Below are 15,030 nucleotides of genomic sequence, written 5' to 3'. Positions count from 1 at the left end.
CCAATTTGAAGATCCCAGCGGCTGCATGTAGCTAGTGGCTCCCACACTGGGCAGCACAGATCTAGAATTGGGCTCAAGCATCTTCAGGTCTATACAGAGTCTGGGGGTTCTGGTGTCCAACCGGGCTTGAGAACACTAGCCAACCCTGCTGCCTCTGTTCCATCCCAGTGTCCAGATCCTGCCCACTCTCCAGGTCCCAGCCCACTTTCTGCCTCCTCTGGGAAACACCGGCTGTTTCTGCCCTGTATTTGGCACTTTTCAGTCATACACCATGTGTGGCATGAGCACAGTCCTTCCGGTGAACTTCCATTTCCCCCGCTGAGAAGAGGGTCCCGTGTATATTTCTTTGTTCCCCGGAGCGCCTAGTCCGTTCGTCAGTAGCTGCATTCTGCGTGGTCTAGAAGCACTGCAGGCTCACAGCGTAGAATGCAGGCCTGTGAGGAGGCCCCTGTTACAGAACAGAGAGGCAAGAAAGAAAAGGCTTTCTTCAAGGGCATGCTCCCCTGCCTGACAGGCAACACGACCCTCAGTTTATCACGTTTTGTGTATTGATTTGCAGCTGGACTTCCAGTTAAAACAGATATAACCCCTGGGCCATCTCGATTATGTTCTGGAGCACGGCGTTCTTTCTTCTGTAGGATGAAGTGTAACAGGCCTTCAGTAAAAGTGGAAGACAAGGATTTCCCCTCTACCTGCTCCAAGAAAAAAGGTAACCACTTAAGAGTTCATTAAATCCTTTCACAGGTGAGGCTGGCTTTTCCACAGAGGGGCGCTCAGTAGGGTGTGGGCTCAGAGCAGGCAGATTGCAGGTTTGCAGCCAGGACCTCTGTGGCCCTGCTTCTGTGAGGGCATTTGGGGAGCAGTGGGGAGGTAGGAAGCCCTGACAGATTCGTGGAGAGGCTTCCTCTGTTACAATTCTGTTTGTTTTTGTGTGGTTGGGAAAGAGTATTCTCAGTCACAGTTCCCTGCGTCCCCAGCGCCCGCCAGAGTTACCCTAGGTTCACCAGTGCCTACAGGTGGCTAGGAGCAGCGGACATGCCATTTCTCTTCCACGGTGAAGTGTTTCCTCTCACCTTCCTGCCCCCTCCACTCTGAACTCTCCTCTGAGTTCTTTCTGTTGGTTCCTTTCCAGCCCTCTTCTCTTAAGAGGAGTAGATATGTACACAGTCCATAGGTAATGTCACCCACCCACGTAGCTTTCAATGACATTTATATGCCAGTAATTTCCAGGTTCATATTTCTAGCCCACACTGCTCTTTTGAACTCCAGATTTGTAAATTAACTGCTTATTTAATCTACCTGCTTGGACATCTCAAGGGCATCTCATAGGTGATAGGCATAGAAATAACTACCCAGGCTTCCTCTGGAATGTTAATGGCAGCCCCTTGCGTCTGGCTGTGTGTGCTAAGAGCCTGGGAGACACCTTCTCCCCGTTGCCCTCCCCCCGACCTGGGGTTCTTGCTGCTGTGAATCACCCCTGCAGAAGTGTGTTTGTTACTGCTGTCACTCCATCGAGGCTGCCCTGGGTCTCATAAGTCTGTTGAAGTACCTTCCTCACGCTCTCCAGCCCTTCACATGGCCAGAGTGACCTTTCTAAAAGCAAATCTTTGTATCAGTCCCCTGTTTCAAACCCTTCATTGGTTCCCATTGCTCTTGAAGAAGAGTTTAAAATCTTTAATGTGACCCTGCAGCGCCCTTCCCTGACACTCCTTCATAGGTTTGAGCCGTGCAGACCTCCCTTTGATGCCTCCAACCCCTTTTCACTCAGTATCTGCGCACGTGTTATCACCTCTGAAGGAAGTGCCTCCCTCGCCACCAGCTCCCCTCCCTGGCTCTCTGCAGACCCTCCTTCAGAGTGGCCCTCGATGTCTGTCACTCAGTCCCTCAGACTGCCTTCTGTCTGCATGCCACACCCTGCAGGTTTTCTTTGTAACACTTGCTTCTCATTGCAGTTATGTAGTCATTTGTGTGATTATTTGTTTAAAGTACCTCTCCCCCGTTAGGCTGTACATTCCACAGAGGCATGCCTGACTTGTTTTCCACTCTTCCCCAGTAACTAGCACAGACCCGATGCTTGGTAAACATTCCATAAGAATGTGTCTACTGGGACTTTCCTGGTGGTCCTCGGCGGCAGGGGGGCACAGGTTTGAGCCCTGGTTGGGGAACTAAGATCCTGTGTGCTACAACACAAGGCACCCCCCCCACACACACACAAAATGTGTACTGTTGAAATTCATGATGCTTCACACTTAACGTGTCCCACACTGAAATCTTTTCTCCCTCTCCTCTAAAACACACTCTGTATTCTCTCCCCTGAGTCAACAAATGGTACCTGTAACCACTCAATCCGAAAAAGTTGGACTCCTCTGTGTTTTCTTTTTTCATACCAAATATTTGATACTCAGACCAGATCCCAAAAGTTCAGCTCAGAAATTCCCCCGCGTCCTTTCTGCCTCCTCCTCATCTCCACAACACTGCCGTCGTGAGTCCCCGGCATCTCTCGCTGTGTTATCCTCCTCCTGGCTTTTACTGTCTTCCAGTGACCCGCATCACTAAAGCATCCAAATCGCGATGTGATTTTGCTGCTTCCCCACCGTAAGTGCCCTTGGAAACTCTCCATTTCCAATCTGGAAAAGGTTAACACCTTTGTGAGCAAATGATCCAAGGCCGCCACAGTGTGCTGCCAACATGCCTTCCCAGCACTTACCCCAGCACCGCCCTTTTCACTGCCCCTGCATGGAGCGCTCTGCTGTTTGCTGTACAGGATGCCCCTCTGGGTCTTTGTACCTTCTCAGCCTTTACACATTCTGGTCCTTCAGCCAGTGCCCATCCCTCCCAGCCCTCCTCCTGCACAGTTCTTCTGGGCAGCCTTCCTTGCCAGGGAGATCGTGCTGCTCCTTCCTTGGTGTACGTGATGCCCATTTGGTGTCACCATTGCTACGAAACACACATGACGCTGGATCATGCCTGATCTTTCTGTCTTTCTCTTTCACTTGATGCCAACTTCTGGACAGTAGGCTTTGATTTTTATGTTTTCAGTCCTTCCCTACATCCCAGCGCATGATAGGCTGCCTGTGCTTCCAGGCCCCACTGACATCGGACTTTGCTTTCCAGCAGATCGAAAAAGTTTCTGCACAATCCACAGCACAGGCTATTTGAAAAGCTGGCCACCCACAAAGATGGGGCTGGATGAAGACAATGAACCAGACAACGAGGGGTGTAATCTTAGCTGCCTTGTCGCCATTGGACGGCTGCACTCTCACATGGTTCCACAACCGGCAAACGGGGAAATCAGGGTGAAGTCAATGGAATATGTCTCCCGGCACGCGATAGATGGGAAGTTTGTTTTTGTAGACCAGAGGTAAGAGTCTGGACGTTACCCTTGGACAGTCTTGGCAGCGGATTTTCAACCTTGAGTAAAGCAGAGCAGACTGGGCCATTGGCTGCCTTTCTTAAGGATAGAGAGGAGGAAGTGATGGGTGGATCTGCTGAAAAATGAGACCTAGTGGGTTATCTGGAGAAGGCAATGGCACCCCACTCCAGTACTCTTGCCTGGAAAATCCCATGGACGGAGGAGCCCAGAAGGCTGCAGTCCATGGAGTTGCTGAGGGTCAGACACAACTGAGCGACTTCACTTTCACTTTTCACTTTCATGCATTGGAGAAGGACATGGCAACCCACTCCAGTGTTCTTGCCTGGAGAATCCCAGGGACAGGGGAGACTGGTGGGCTGCCGTCTATGGGGTCGCATGGAGTTGGACATGACTGAAGTGACTTAGCAGTAGCAGTGGGTTATCATCATAAATACAGAAATTTTCTCCATGTCATTCTTTGGCAGGTAGAGACAGTGAAGTGGGGTGGCTTGATGTCCGTGGCTAAAAGAGAAATAATAGGCATAGCATGCTATCTGAATCTATGGAGTGTTCCATTAATTACTGTAATGTGAATTCTGGGATGTGGGACTTCGAAAAGATTATCTAGTCTTGAGCTATCAATACAGTAGTCATTGGCTATAGTAATCCCATATGGCAATTTAATTTAATCAATTAAAGTTAAATAAAATGTGAAATTAAATTCCCCCAGCTCACTAACCACATTTCAAGTATCAGTAGTCACATGTGGCTTCCCTGGTGGCTCAGCTATAAAGAATCTGCCTGCCAATGCAGGAGATGCAGGTTCAATCCGTGGGTCAGGAAAATCCCCTGGAGAGGGAAATGGCAACCCACTCCAATATTCTTGCCTGAGAAATCCCATGGACAGAGGAGCCTGGTAGGCTGCAGGCCATGGGGTCACAAAGGATTGGATACAACTTAGCGACTAAACAGCAGCAACAGTGGTTAATGGTACCTAAATGGAACATTTCTGTCTCCACAGAAGTTCTGCTGGATAACACTAATCTAGTCCAGTCTCATTCTTTATGGTTGATGAACTGAGGCTCAGCCTGAAGACCAGCCCTCTCCCAGATTCGTAACTCGTTGGCAGTAGACCTGGGCTAAGAACCCAAATTTCCACTTCTCTCTGCTGCTTCCTTACAAGTATCCACAGGCTAGCAATTTTTCTGGCTACTGGAAATAGCCAGCCACTAAATACTAGAAAAGGAGGCAGCCACTTCTCAAGGTCCCTGTGGGCCCCATGATGGGCTTCTGGTCACCCTGATAAAAAAACAGGCAGTAAATTGGAGAAGCTTTGACCTGGAGTTTAGAGTCCTACCACTTTTTTTGTAATCTAAAACAGTTACTACTTTTAAACCTAAAATTTGATGTCTTGAGCTAACAGCCCCTTTGAAAGTCTTTTTCTCTCTCTGTTTTTATAACCCCGATTAAAGTCAGCTTCATGAGAAAGAACAAAACCCATGTAATAAGCCCTCTGAACCCACCCAGCTTTGACCTTGTTTTCATTGGCTGTAGCGGGAGTCATCCACTGCAGAGATCTGTTAATTATCTGAATGTTATTTTCTTTAAAAAAAAAAAAATTTTTTTTTTCCCTTTTAGGGCAACAGCTATTTTGGCATATTTACCACAAGAACTTCTAGGCACGTCGTGTTATGAGTATTTCCACCAAGACGACATAGGACATCTCGCAGAATGTCATAGGCAAGGTAAGCTGCTGGGCTGTATGCCAGGTCTGAAGTTTCAAGTGTCCCTCTCCTTCTAGACATGTCCATGGACCCTTGCAGAGAAATCTGCCCCCGTGAGGTGGGAGTCAGCCAGCCCAGGGACCTACAGGCCAGAGTGTCTGGGAGGAGGGGATGCTGCTCCTTCCCCCAGCCCCATCTACCCCCTTCCAGATAACCCCCCACCCCGACTGCCTAGCAGATCTCTATGCTGGCCAGGGAAATTTCTGGAAGGCATCTCTTGCCGGGAGCCGGCGAGAGACATTCCACTCGTGACAAAGGTCATGAGGAAGGGGGCTCGACATACGCAAAGGCGGGATCGAGCCTCGGGAGTGCCCCCGGATATTCTCGAGCATCTACCCCCCAAAAAACCAGAGTCTGCCTACTTTATTGCTTTGTGCTCTCACCTCTGACTTTACTGGGGGCTGTCCCCCACCACCATCTCACTCTCTCTGTCAAAGAATTAACTTACAGCTCCAATTAATAAAGTTCCTGGGCAATTAAGAGTGTTTAAATCCAAACCCCTCAGATGGCTCTCTAACTCGCCTGACAAGTTTACCCGGACACCTACAGCTATGCATACGATTGTTTACAGTCTCCCAGCCTCCAGAGGCACGGGAAGCTTAAGATATTCAAATAGCTTAGAGCCTCTCAGAGAATTAGAAACTGTCAGAATAAAACTAGTAAAAGATTTCATTGATGAGCCAATGTTTGTTGCCAAGTTTTCACATCCCCTGAATTGTATCCTTGAATGTACATTAATTAATATAGTTGGTATGTAGAAAAAATAAGTAGTGGCCTGGTGTTAGTAACTTTAGACCCTTAAGGTAGTAAATTCTTTCCTTTGTAAACCCATTACACATCCACCCTATAGGAACGTAATCTTATCTTCGGAAGATGGCGCCAAACCTTAGAATAATTACTCTTAGAGAAAATAAGTCTTTGTTGATAAGTCCTTGTCAAGAGTCATAAAATGTTAATAGGCCTCTGGCCAAAAGATGATGTAAATCACCTAAACCATTTGTATACGATAAATCTGCAGGAAAGAAACCCTGGTTTTTGATAAACATCAAAGACTGCTGATTTTGCATCCCCTATTGTCCTCTATGTGTAACTTAGGGTATAAAAGCCCCTGTTGAAAATAAAGCTAGGGGCCTTGCTCACCAACGCTTGGTCTCCCCATGTCATTCTTCCCTTTAACTTCTAGCTGAGTGTCCATCTGGAGCGTGGATGTCCTCTGCGACCATTTATTTGCCTGGGCTTCTAAGACCCACTCGAAAAGGTGTCTAAGGTGGGGCACCTTCCGCTATTCGAGAGGGCGCCTGCGGCCTCCATGGTCAGAGCTAACCTGGTGTCACGGGTTATATTGATTTTCCGCGTAAACCAAGCCACTCAGCTTCTTTTCTCCACTAAATTTTCCTACTGAGCTATCCTCATTCTATTCCTCTTTATTATATCTAATTAACATTTGAATAAGTCGCCTAGCCGTCTCTCCTTCAAATACCCTAGATCAGCTGGGGCTGGACCCCGGCAATCTCTGGTTCAGAGGGTTTCCCTGGACTATGTAAAGATGTAGTGTGGCCCAAGCGGATCTAATTTTCTACAAATCCCTGCACTGCCTCCTGCATTTTCCTCTTGGTTAATGGCGCAGCCACATACATAGCTTCCTGAGACAGTAGCCAACATTGACTCCCTTCTTTACTCTTTCCTCCATCAGAACTGTTCATTCATCTCAGCCTTGCATCTCCAAAGAGGCCCCTTTCTGCCAAGCCCCTGATGCAGCCCTGGTACCCACCTGATAATTGTGATGGACTTGCCTCTGACCCGCCAATCCATCTTCCATTGCTGTCCTGCTTATGCTCTGACAGACTGAGCCTGCCAATCACATCTGTGCTCAAAACCCCCTGCCCAGTCACCTTTGACAGATGCTCAAGACCCTCCATGTCCCGGCCCTGAGCCACCTCCCCAGCTTCACCTCCCGACCCGATCCCTGTCTGCAGAGGCCTTGTCTTCCAGACACATTGACATCTCACTGTTCCCACCCCCACCCCAGGCCCTGCCACTCCTCGGGTAAGCACTGGGTTCTTCTCTCCTTCCTTTTGGCAAACTTGTGTTCACCCCTGAAGGCTCTGATCGCCTCTGCGTAGCTGTCCCTCATTCCTCTCCTGAGGGTGCAAGTCATATCCTGTCTCCTCTTTTATCTCCAGTACTTGGCACATGAAGCATACTTGCTACATGTTTGTTACATGAAAGAATGAGGTTTCTGTGGGTGAGATGCTGCCTGAATCCGGATGTCCTCAGGCTTTGTGATGGGGAGATTACGTGGTCCCTGTGGACTGAGCCTTCTTGTGTGGCATTCACTTCATAGATGAATCCACTTAGATGTCTAGAATGCACTGTTATTTCCTTCATTTCATACTCTCTGAAGAATAGTGACAGGTTCACAACCAAATTGAAAGGCTCAGAAATCAGGTTCTCAGAAACACCCTCTTCTCTGAGGTGCCACCTCCCATGGCTTATTAAAGAGGGGATGGCCTTGAAGCCTGAGCGCATTTAGGATTTGGTTAGTTTAATACATTGTTCTGAGGAAACAATAATGTTCATGGTTTCTTTATATTTTCAGTTTTACAGACAAGAGAAAAGATTACCACTAATTGCTACAAGTTTAAAATCAAAGATGGTTCTTTCATCACACTACGGAGTCGGTGGTTCAGTTTCATGAACCCTTGGACCAAGGAAGTGGAATACATTGTCTCCACGAACACCGTTGTTTTGTAAGTGTCTTTCCTATTTCAGAAGCTCCCTTGCTTCAAGGAGGAATGCCTTGGGGCCCTTACCTGGGAAAGGGGGTACAGGCAACAGCCAGTATCCCATCCTTTACTGTCATCCTGCTAATACCCTGTGAAGCCTCAGGACTGGCAGAAGCCAGAAGGTGGCTAACAAAGGACACGCTTCAGTACTCAGAACTCTCAAGCCCCCGGCTGCCAGGAAGGCTCTTGGAGACAGCAGCCTTTCCTTCCCGACAAAGCAGCCAGCCTTTGAGTTCAAAGGCTCACCAGCCCATACGGGCCTTGGCGGAGGAGGGATGGGGATCTGTGCCCCCAGGCTGGTGGCCTGAGCACTCAGCGCTGCGGAATGCTGCCTCAAAGGCTGCCACCTGCTGGGCGAGCAGGGAAGGGAAGGCCCCCCTCTGCCGCCTGCTCCCCACATCTCCTTCCTGGTGATGTGCAACCCCCACCCGTAGGTAGAGCTGACTGAGGGGCTGGGGTCGGTGCCCTGCCGGCCGCCTGGAGAGGAGCCTCGTGGCAGCGGCGGTGGCTGCTGCATCACCACCCCCGCTGGACCGCACCCTGCATGTGCTAGGAAGGCCAGAGCCCCGGACGCTGTCTGCCGTGTCCTCTGACAGTGAGGAGACCCACTGAGCCATTCAGACACTTCGTTTTCTGGCCTGTCCAGGTCCAGAGTGGACACCGGACACCTTGGCCAAGGTGAAAGGTGCACAGTTCTGGGCGGGCCTGACTCACGTTTCCTTGTTGCTGGGATGTTCACAGAGCCAACGTCCTGGAAGGCGGGGACCCCAGCTTCCCGCAGCTCACAGCGTCCCCCCACAGCATGGACAGCATGCTGCCCTCTGGAGAAGGTAACTATGTGCCACCGGGGCGCTGGGGCTTGCCTGGAGGAGCTGCTTGTGGCTACCACCCCTTGCCCCCAGTGTTTGGGGTCCCTGGCCACCATGTTCTGTGGAACAAGGGGGGGGCCTCGCGGGAGTGATCACTAAGGACGCTGTCATCTCACTTTCTCTGTTGAGCTTGAAATGCTGGGAACTTGGTTTTGCCTTTACTGAGGCTGCCTGAACGCTGGAAGCCCATGAAACGGCCAGCTCCTTGCTGCGTGTGCTTTCCTCCACTGTGTTGCCCAGCAGCTGTGATGTGAAGGGCTCTTCGGTCACAGCCACTGGCTCCTGAGGTGGGAGGAGGGTGTCTGCCAGCACCGCGGTGTGAGCTGTGCCGGGCCCCCTCCCCCAGCCCGGCCTTGGCCGCCGCCCCGTGCACCTGACTCCTTCCTGGGCCTGCTTGCATGGCTTCAGTCCCCCTCTCTTCATCGATGAATCCTACATCCGGTCCCTCCAGGTCTGTTCCTCCAGCTGCCTCCTGGAGTCCCACAGGAGGCACCTATAACTCAGCATGTCCACGTTGGTTTTCAGCACAACAGCAGCCCCCTACCCCCAACCTGGTTGGTTAAGCCAGAAACCATGACTCCTGCCTCTCTCCCATTATATGGAAACACGAAATCCTGCCCCTTCTATCTTTAAACCTCCCCATCACTGCCTCCCCCATCTGTTGCCTGGATTATTGCAGGTAATTTCCCAGCCCTAGTCTCATGCTCCCCACTCTGCGCCCCCGTCCTCCACTACAGTTCGCTCCTGTGCAGCAGTGAACTTCTCAGTAACCCCCATCTGAGTCAGTCCTTTGGTTATCCCCCGTGGGTACGGCTCAGATCTGTTAGGGTGGCGTCCAGGACCCTTCCTGGTCTGACTGGTACCTGCTTCTCCGTTTCATCGCTCGCTCACTCCATCATCATCGTACTGAGTTTCTTGGCGTCGCCTCCCAAGCTGTGCCCTCTTCAGGGCTCTTGTGCACACTGGTGGCTGTGCCTGGAATGCTTTCGCTTCCTTTCCTCTCTGCCACCCTGATTCGTGCTCCTCTCACAAGACTCAGCTCAGTTAATCTCTTCCAGGGAATTGCACCTGGCCCCCCCGAATGCCTGGTGCCCCCCTGTCAAACGTATCACAGTGTGCTCCAGCCCTTGTCTGTCTTACATGTCTCCCCCTTAGACTGTGAGCTCCTTGAGGGCAGGGATGCCGACTTAATCTCTGTGCCCCTGGCCTGCAGCACAGTGGTGTTCAGTAAATGTATGTGGCGTGCATGAGTAAGTAGAGGCTATATATCAACATGTCTGATCCTGGAAGGAAACGTGAGCTTTTTCCTGCTGGAATGCCCTTTCCTGAAAAGCCATGGCTCTAATGTCCTTCGGGCATAACCCTAAGGTTGAACTTCAAGTGGATCATGGGAAGAACTGGTTTTAATTCAACACGCAATAGGGTCTTCTCCCTCGGTTTGCCCCTTTCCCACTCTCAGATTCCTCTGTTGTAGGTGGCCCGAAGAGGACCCACCCCACTGTTCCAGGGATTCCAGGGGGAACCAGGGCTGGGGCAGGAAAAATAGGTCGAATGATTGCTGAGGAAATCATGGAAATCCACAGGCAAGTAACACCTAGCTGTTCCCTTAAACCAGTGTCCTCCATGCTGCAGCATTTTGCCCCCCACCGGGGATGATTTGTTGATGTCCGGAGACGGTTTTTGGTTGTCACACCTGAGTGGGAGGTTGCTGCTAAACATCCAGGGGAGAGAGGACAGGGATGCTGCTTGCTAAACATTCTACAGGACGCAGGACAGCCCTCCCAGCCTCTGACCCCTGAGAGAATTTTCAGTCCAAAATGTCAGTAGTGTCAGGATTACGAAGTAGTGCCTTTAAATAAAGAAGCTAAACCCAAACAGGTCAGAGCTAAAGGGAACTCTGGGAAGCTCAACTTTATTACTTTGTGTACGCCCCAAGGAGCTTCCCAGCAGATAGATGAGCACTAACATCACAGAGCTGCAGAAGCAGAGCCGTGAACTGCCGTGATCTGGGCCTGACACTTCCAGTCAAAAAGCTGCCTAGGATTAGTAATAGAGGCCAAGCTAATCAGCTGGTAATAGAAATTTGTGTGGGTGGGCCTCCTTTTCCATATGAAAGAGGAGACCCTCAAGTAGTTTACCTGAGTTTGAGTCCTGGGCCTCTGTTTAGGAGAGTCACTCAAATTCTTGGACTCTGTTGACTTAAACCATAAAAGGAAGGCAATTATCTGTCTCCCCCAGATTGCTCTAGGACTGTGAGAGAACTCAGGAAAGTTCCTAGAACTGACATGTGGTGTCATGTAGCGACAGAAACTGACATGTGGTGAGTGCTCAAAAATTGTTAATTAAATCTAAGTCTTTAAGAGCAGTCATTGAGTGGGAAGCAGTAATTATAAGTCCATTTGAATTTAGAGAATGGAGAGGGTGGAAACCAGGTCCTTGGGAATGCAAACTTAATGGGACATAATCAGAGGATCCCTGCTGCCACTGGATTGATTCTCTGAGGAGAACTGGAAGCTGGCCTTGTTTTCTAATTGGCCGCAGAGGGGCTCTTATCTAGTGGGTAGCACAGTTCTGTTCCAGCCCTTCAGGAAGGACAGATGTGGCTGCTTCAGTCTGTTTCAGGAAGGAGAGGTGGGTGGGGTGGTGTGCAGTGATAATGTGGTGCTGATCATCCACTGTGTGCATACCCAGTGCTTTGCTTGAAACCACCCAAGAATAGTATAAAACAGCCCTTGAATCTTTGCGAAGCCTATTTTCTTCATGATAAAAGCAAAAACGAAGATTCCTTGGGTAGAAGCAAACGAGGAAGGGTTTGAACTTGGCTTTAGCTGAGTTTTGTGATGAAGGTGTGCGTTCCTTCTAGAAAAGACAGCCATGTACTCGAGTGGGCATGTGAGTGGCATATTCAGGATGAAAAAAAAAAAAAAGGCAGGCCACATGCCTGGGCAGCTTCTTTGTAGGAAAGAACCACAGAGTTGTGATGGGAGATTGCTAAGAATTCCAAGAAATGATGCTGAGAAGTTGAAACTGGAAGAAAATGTGAAGACCCTGAGCATTGTAGAGTGATGAGCAATGTGTGTTAGTAAGCCTCAAAGTTGGATTGGAATAGGAAGAGATGAAGGTGAGCATGCTTAATGACTCAAAATGAGGCCCACTCTAGAGTGATAATTGTGCCCAAAAGAGAAGTCAGTAATTTAAGGACTAGATATTGAAGATGAAATAAGTAATGATGAAAAGGCAATTCCAAGATAAGGAAACTGGGGCAATAGTGGTTCCACAGATGTAGGTAGGGAAAAGTAGGAAACATTCAATAATTTTTTCAATACGCAATTAGTAGTCATCTGTGTGAGTGAAGAATACCTGGTATATAGTTGTATCCTGCCTTTGAGGAGCTTATGGTCCAGGGGAGAGAGAGAGAGAGAGATCTTGTTTACTCAGCAATTACAGAACTAGGCAGTACAACCAAGAGCCCAGAGTCTCCTGGGCAGTGGAGGGATCCCAGGGTCACCCAGCATCTGCATTCATCCATCCATGCAGGTGCCAAGAGCCTGGTAGTCACACAGCTGCTTTCAGGTCTCCCTTAGACTCTAGCTGTGGTGCCAGGTCCTGGTCTCCCTTCCTGAGGTTCTTCAGCTTGACACGAGTTTATGTGGATTTATAGTTCTAAGGCTTTCCCTCTGTAAACCTACTATGCTGAGAAATAAGCTAGCTGAGAAGGGCTTGAACCTGTTTTTCATCACCTGTTCCTTAGACCATGACGACTGTGAGTGTAAGACTAGTTTCTAGGCGTGGCTGAGCTGCCCCAGCACCCTCCACCTCCTGAGTCTTCACTAGCTAAGCAGTATTTGTGGGTTAGAGGATAAATCATTTGCTGTGGAGTCTAGTTCATCTATCAGAGATAGAGGTTGGACTTCTAAAGTTCTGCCAATCCACTCTGAGATCTGGCTGTGAGGAAATTGGCCACCTACTTGAAATCCACAAACCTGAAATCCAGACCTTAATCCAAGGGCTTTGTCAGTGAGAAGCTTGCCTCCAGGATTTTCTAGATCAGGTGCTGATGGGATAAATCCAGCTTATCACCCATAAATAAAGTTTTATTGGAACACAGCTACACCCATTCATTTGCATATGGTCTTGGTTTTTTTTCCCCAGCTATAGTGGCAGAGTTCAGTAGTTGTGACAGAGGCCATATAGCCTACAGAGCCTAAAATAATTACTCTCCTATCCTTTACTGAAGGCTTGCCAATCCCTATTCTAGATCTTCTCACCTCCATCCCTCAACAACACACACACACACTGCACTGAAAAAAAAGGAAAGGCAATGTAACTAACTCCTCTTTTCTCTGACAGGATAAGAGGGTCATCGCCTTCCAGCTGTGGCTCCAGCCCATTGAACATCACAAGTACACCTCCCCCTGATGCCTCTTCTCCAGGAGGCAAGAAGGTAGGGCTGACGACTCTTAGACTAAGGCCCTTCTTCATGTAGAGAGCTCTTGCCCAAGTTGTGAAATACTGGAAATGGGAGTATGTAATAGTGGTTGCTAAAACAAGTAGGACCCTTTTTTCCTTCTTGAAGTAAATGCATCTGTGTTAGGTGAGGCACAAAACCCACCAGTGGACCAGGGAGGCTTGCGTACATCCTTAGAGGGTTTATCACATGTGAGCAGAGGCAGGCAGAAAGAGATCGTTGTAAGGATTGGAGAGCTGCTAGTCCATTGCATGGAAGGAAGAATTCAAGAGCTCCCATGAAGGAAGGATTCGCGGGTATGTCAAACTACCTAGTTCTCTGCCAGGAGTCTTCAAGGGAGAAAGTGTCTAGTGCAGGCCCTGGAAACAGTGCTGCCAGTGGTGCTTTGGAGGGCAAGTCATGCCTGTGCAGCTGCAGGATACTTAGGGATCTGCCTGGTTTTCTCTGATGGGACAGCATTAAGTACAAGTAGTTCATCTGTTGCCAGCCCTAAGGAAGAACTGACCAGAAGACTACATTATAAATAGTCTTAGAAACCAACAATCTGTTTTCATTTTTGGAGCTGAGAGTTTGTGAGCCTAGGCCAATGTTAATTGTAAATCATAAATCTATTTATAGTGTCTGATGTTAACATAGGTTAGGATAACCCAGAGGCCAGCATCTTGAGACACAAAGTCTTCCTTCCCCTATCTCCCAAAACATAGACACAAAGAATTTACCCAGATTGGACTCCTAAGGCACAAATTGTATCAAAAGCAGGGCATGGGTTTTCAAAACTTGGCTTCTCAGAGGCTCAGGTTACCAGGAGCTGTGGTGCTGCCAGGTAGGGTGGGGCTTGGAAGGGGGCCAGCTGATGAGAAAGATAAGGTCAGGACTCCTGCTTCTACCAGGGTAGCTTTATTTCTGTTTTATGATGTGTGAGTCTTCCATAAAAATTTTTATTTGGAAGAAGGTTTGAAAGCCATTAATGGGGAAGAGCACATTTGGAAGAGAGACCTGGGTTTGAAGCCTACCTTTGCCATGCACTGGTGTGTGCCCTTATATAATTTTTTAAGCCCTTGATTTCTCTATAATGAGGCTAATAATAGGCTAGGGCAGCCAGCATTTTTGCACATTAAGTCCTGTTATGAGAGAATATACGTGGAAGTGCCTGGTTGGTAATGACTTGAGTATTGCATCCACAGATGAAGTCTGGGCTGGGCACAGCCCCCGCCACTGCTCATAGGTGAGCTCTTAGCCGTGTTTTGTTACATTGCTAGGTCCTTCTTCCATACTGGATCTACCATCTTAGTGAGGTATCCTTTTCTCTGGGTCTTAATTCAACTTTTAGGCACTTGACTTTCTGGTATTACCAAGAATCCCACTATTCTATTTTGGAAGGTCATCACTTCAGTGCTTAAATATTACTCAGAGAACTTTCATATACAATCTCTTATTTTATCCTCACAACCTCATAGGTGGAAAAATCCAGGCTACCAAATGGTATATGACTAGCCCAGAATTTAATAAGTATGGCCCCAAACCAAATTCAGGTCTCTTGACTTCTGATTCTTTTCATACCAACAACTGCCAGAGATCTGAAAGTATACTGTATGTACATCACAGAGCGCAAGTATTTTTGAGGCATTTACGGAAAATGTTTCTTTTTCTTTGGACTTACAAAAATGGATCTGAGAAGAAATTCTGAATATATTCTGAGTCAGCAGCAGCAGAACTTATAAGAAGGGCATCTAAACAAGACAGAGTTTTAAAAGACAGCGTTAACTATGTA

The 15,030-nt window shown here is 48.6% G+C and overlaps 1 protein-coding gene across 6 annotated transcripts in view; it reads left to right on the top strand.

Annotated features, from left to right (window-relative positions):
- BMAL1 (basic helix-loop-helix ARNT like 1) overlaps positions 1-15,030 on the top strand; it is a 109,932-nt gene that overhangs the window by 90,497 nt on the left and 4,405 nt on the right. For 5 of the 6 annotated variants that reach the window (XM_055548570.1, XM_055548572.1, XM_055548574.1 and 2 more), the window contains 7 exons: positions 560-709; positions 3,115-3,361; positions 4,991-5,097; positions 7,736-7,886; positions 8,664-8,752; positions 10,266-10,374; positions 13,142-13,235. In XM_055548570.1, coding sequence (XP_055404545.1) covers positions 560-709; positions 3,115-3,361; positions 4,991-5,097; positions 7,736-7,886; positions 8,664-8,752; positions 10,266-10,374; positions 13,142-13,235 — 947 coding nt within the window. The remainder of the gene's footprint in view (positions 1-559; positions 710-3,114; positions 3,362-4,990; positions 5,098-7,735; positions 7,887-8,663; positions 8,753-10,265; positions 10,375-13,141; positions 13,236-15,030) is intronic. The other variant, XM_055548575.1, reaches the window with a different exon arrangement.

This window comes from Bubalus kerabau, chromosome 15 (genome assembly GCF_029407905.1).
Source record: "Bubalus kerabau isolate K-KA32 ecotype Philippines breed swamp buffalo chromosome 15, PCC_UOA_SB_1v2, whole genome shotgun sequence".
NCBI lineage: Eukaryota > Metazoa > Chordata > Mammalia > Artiodactyla > Bovidae > Bubalus > Bubalus kerabau.
Note: the sequence above shows the minus strand (reverse complement) of the source record. Positions and strands in the feature narration are given on the sequence as shown.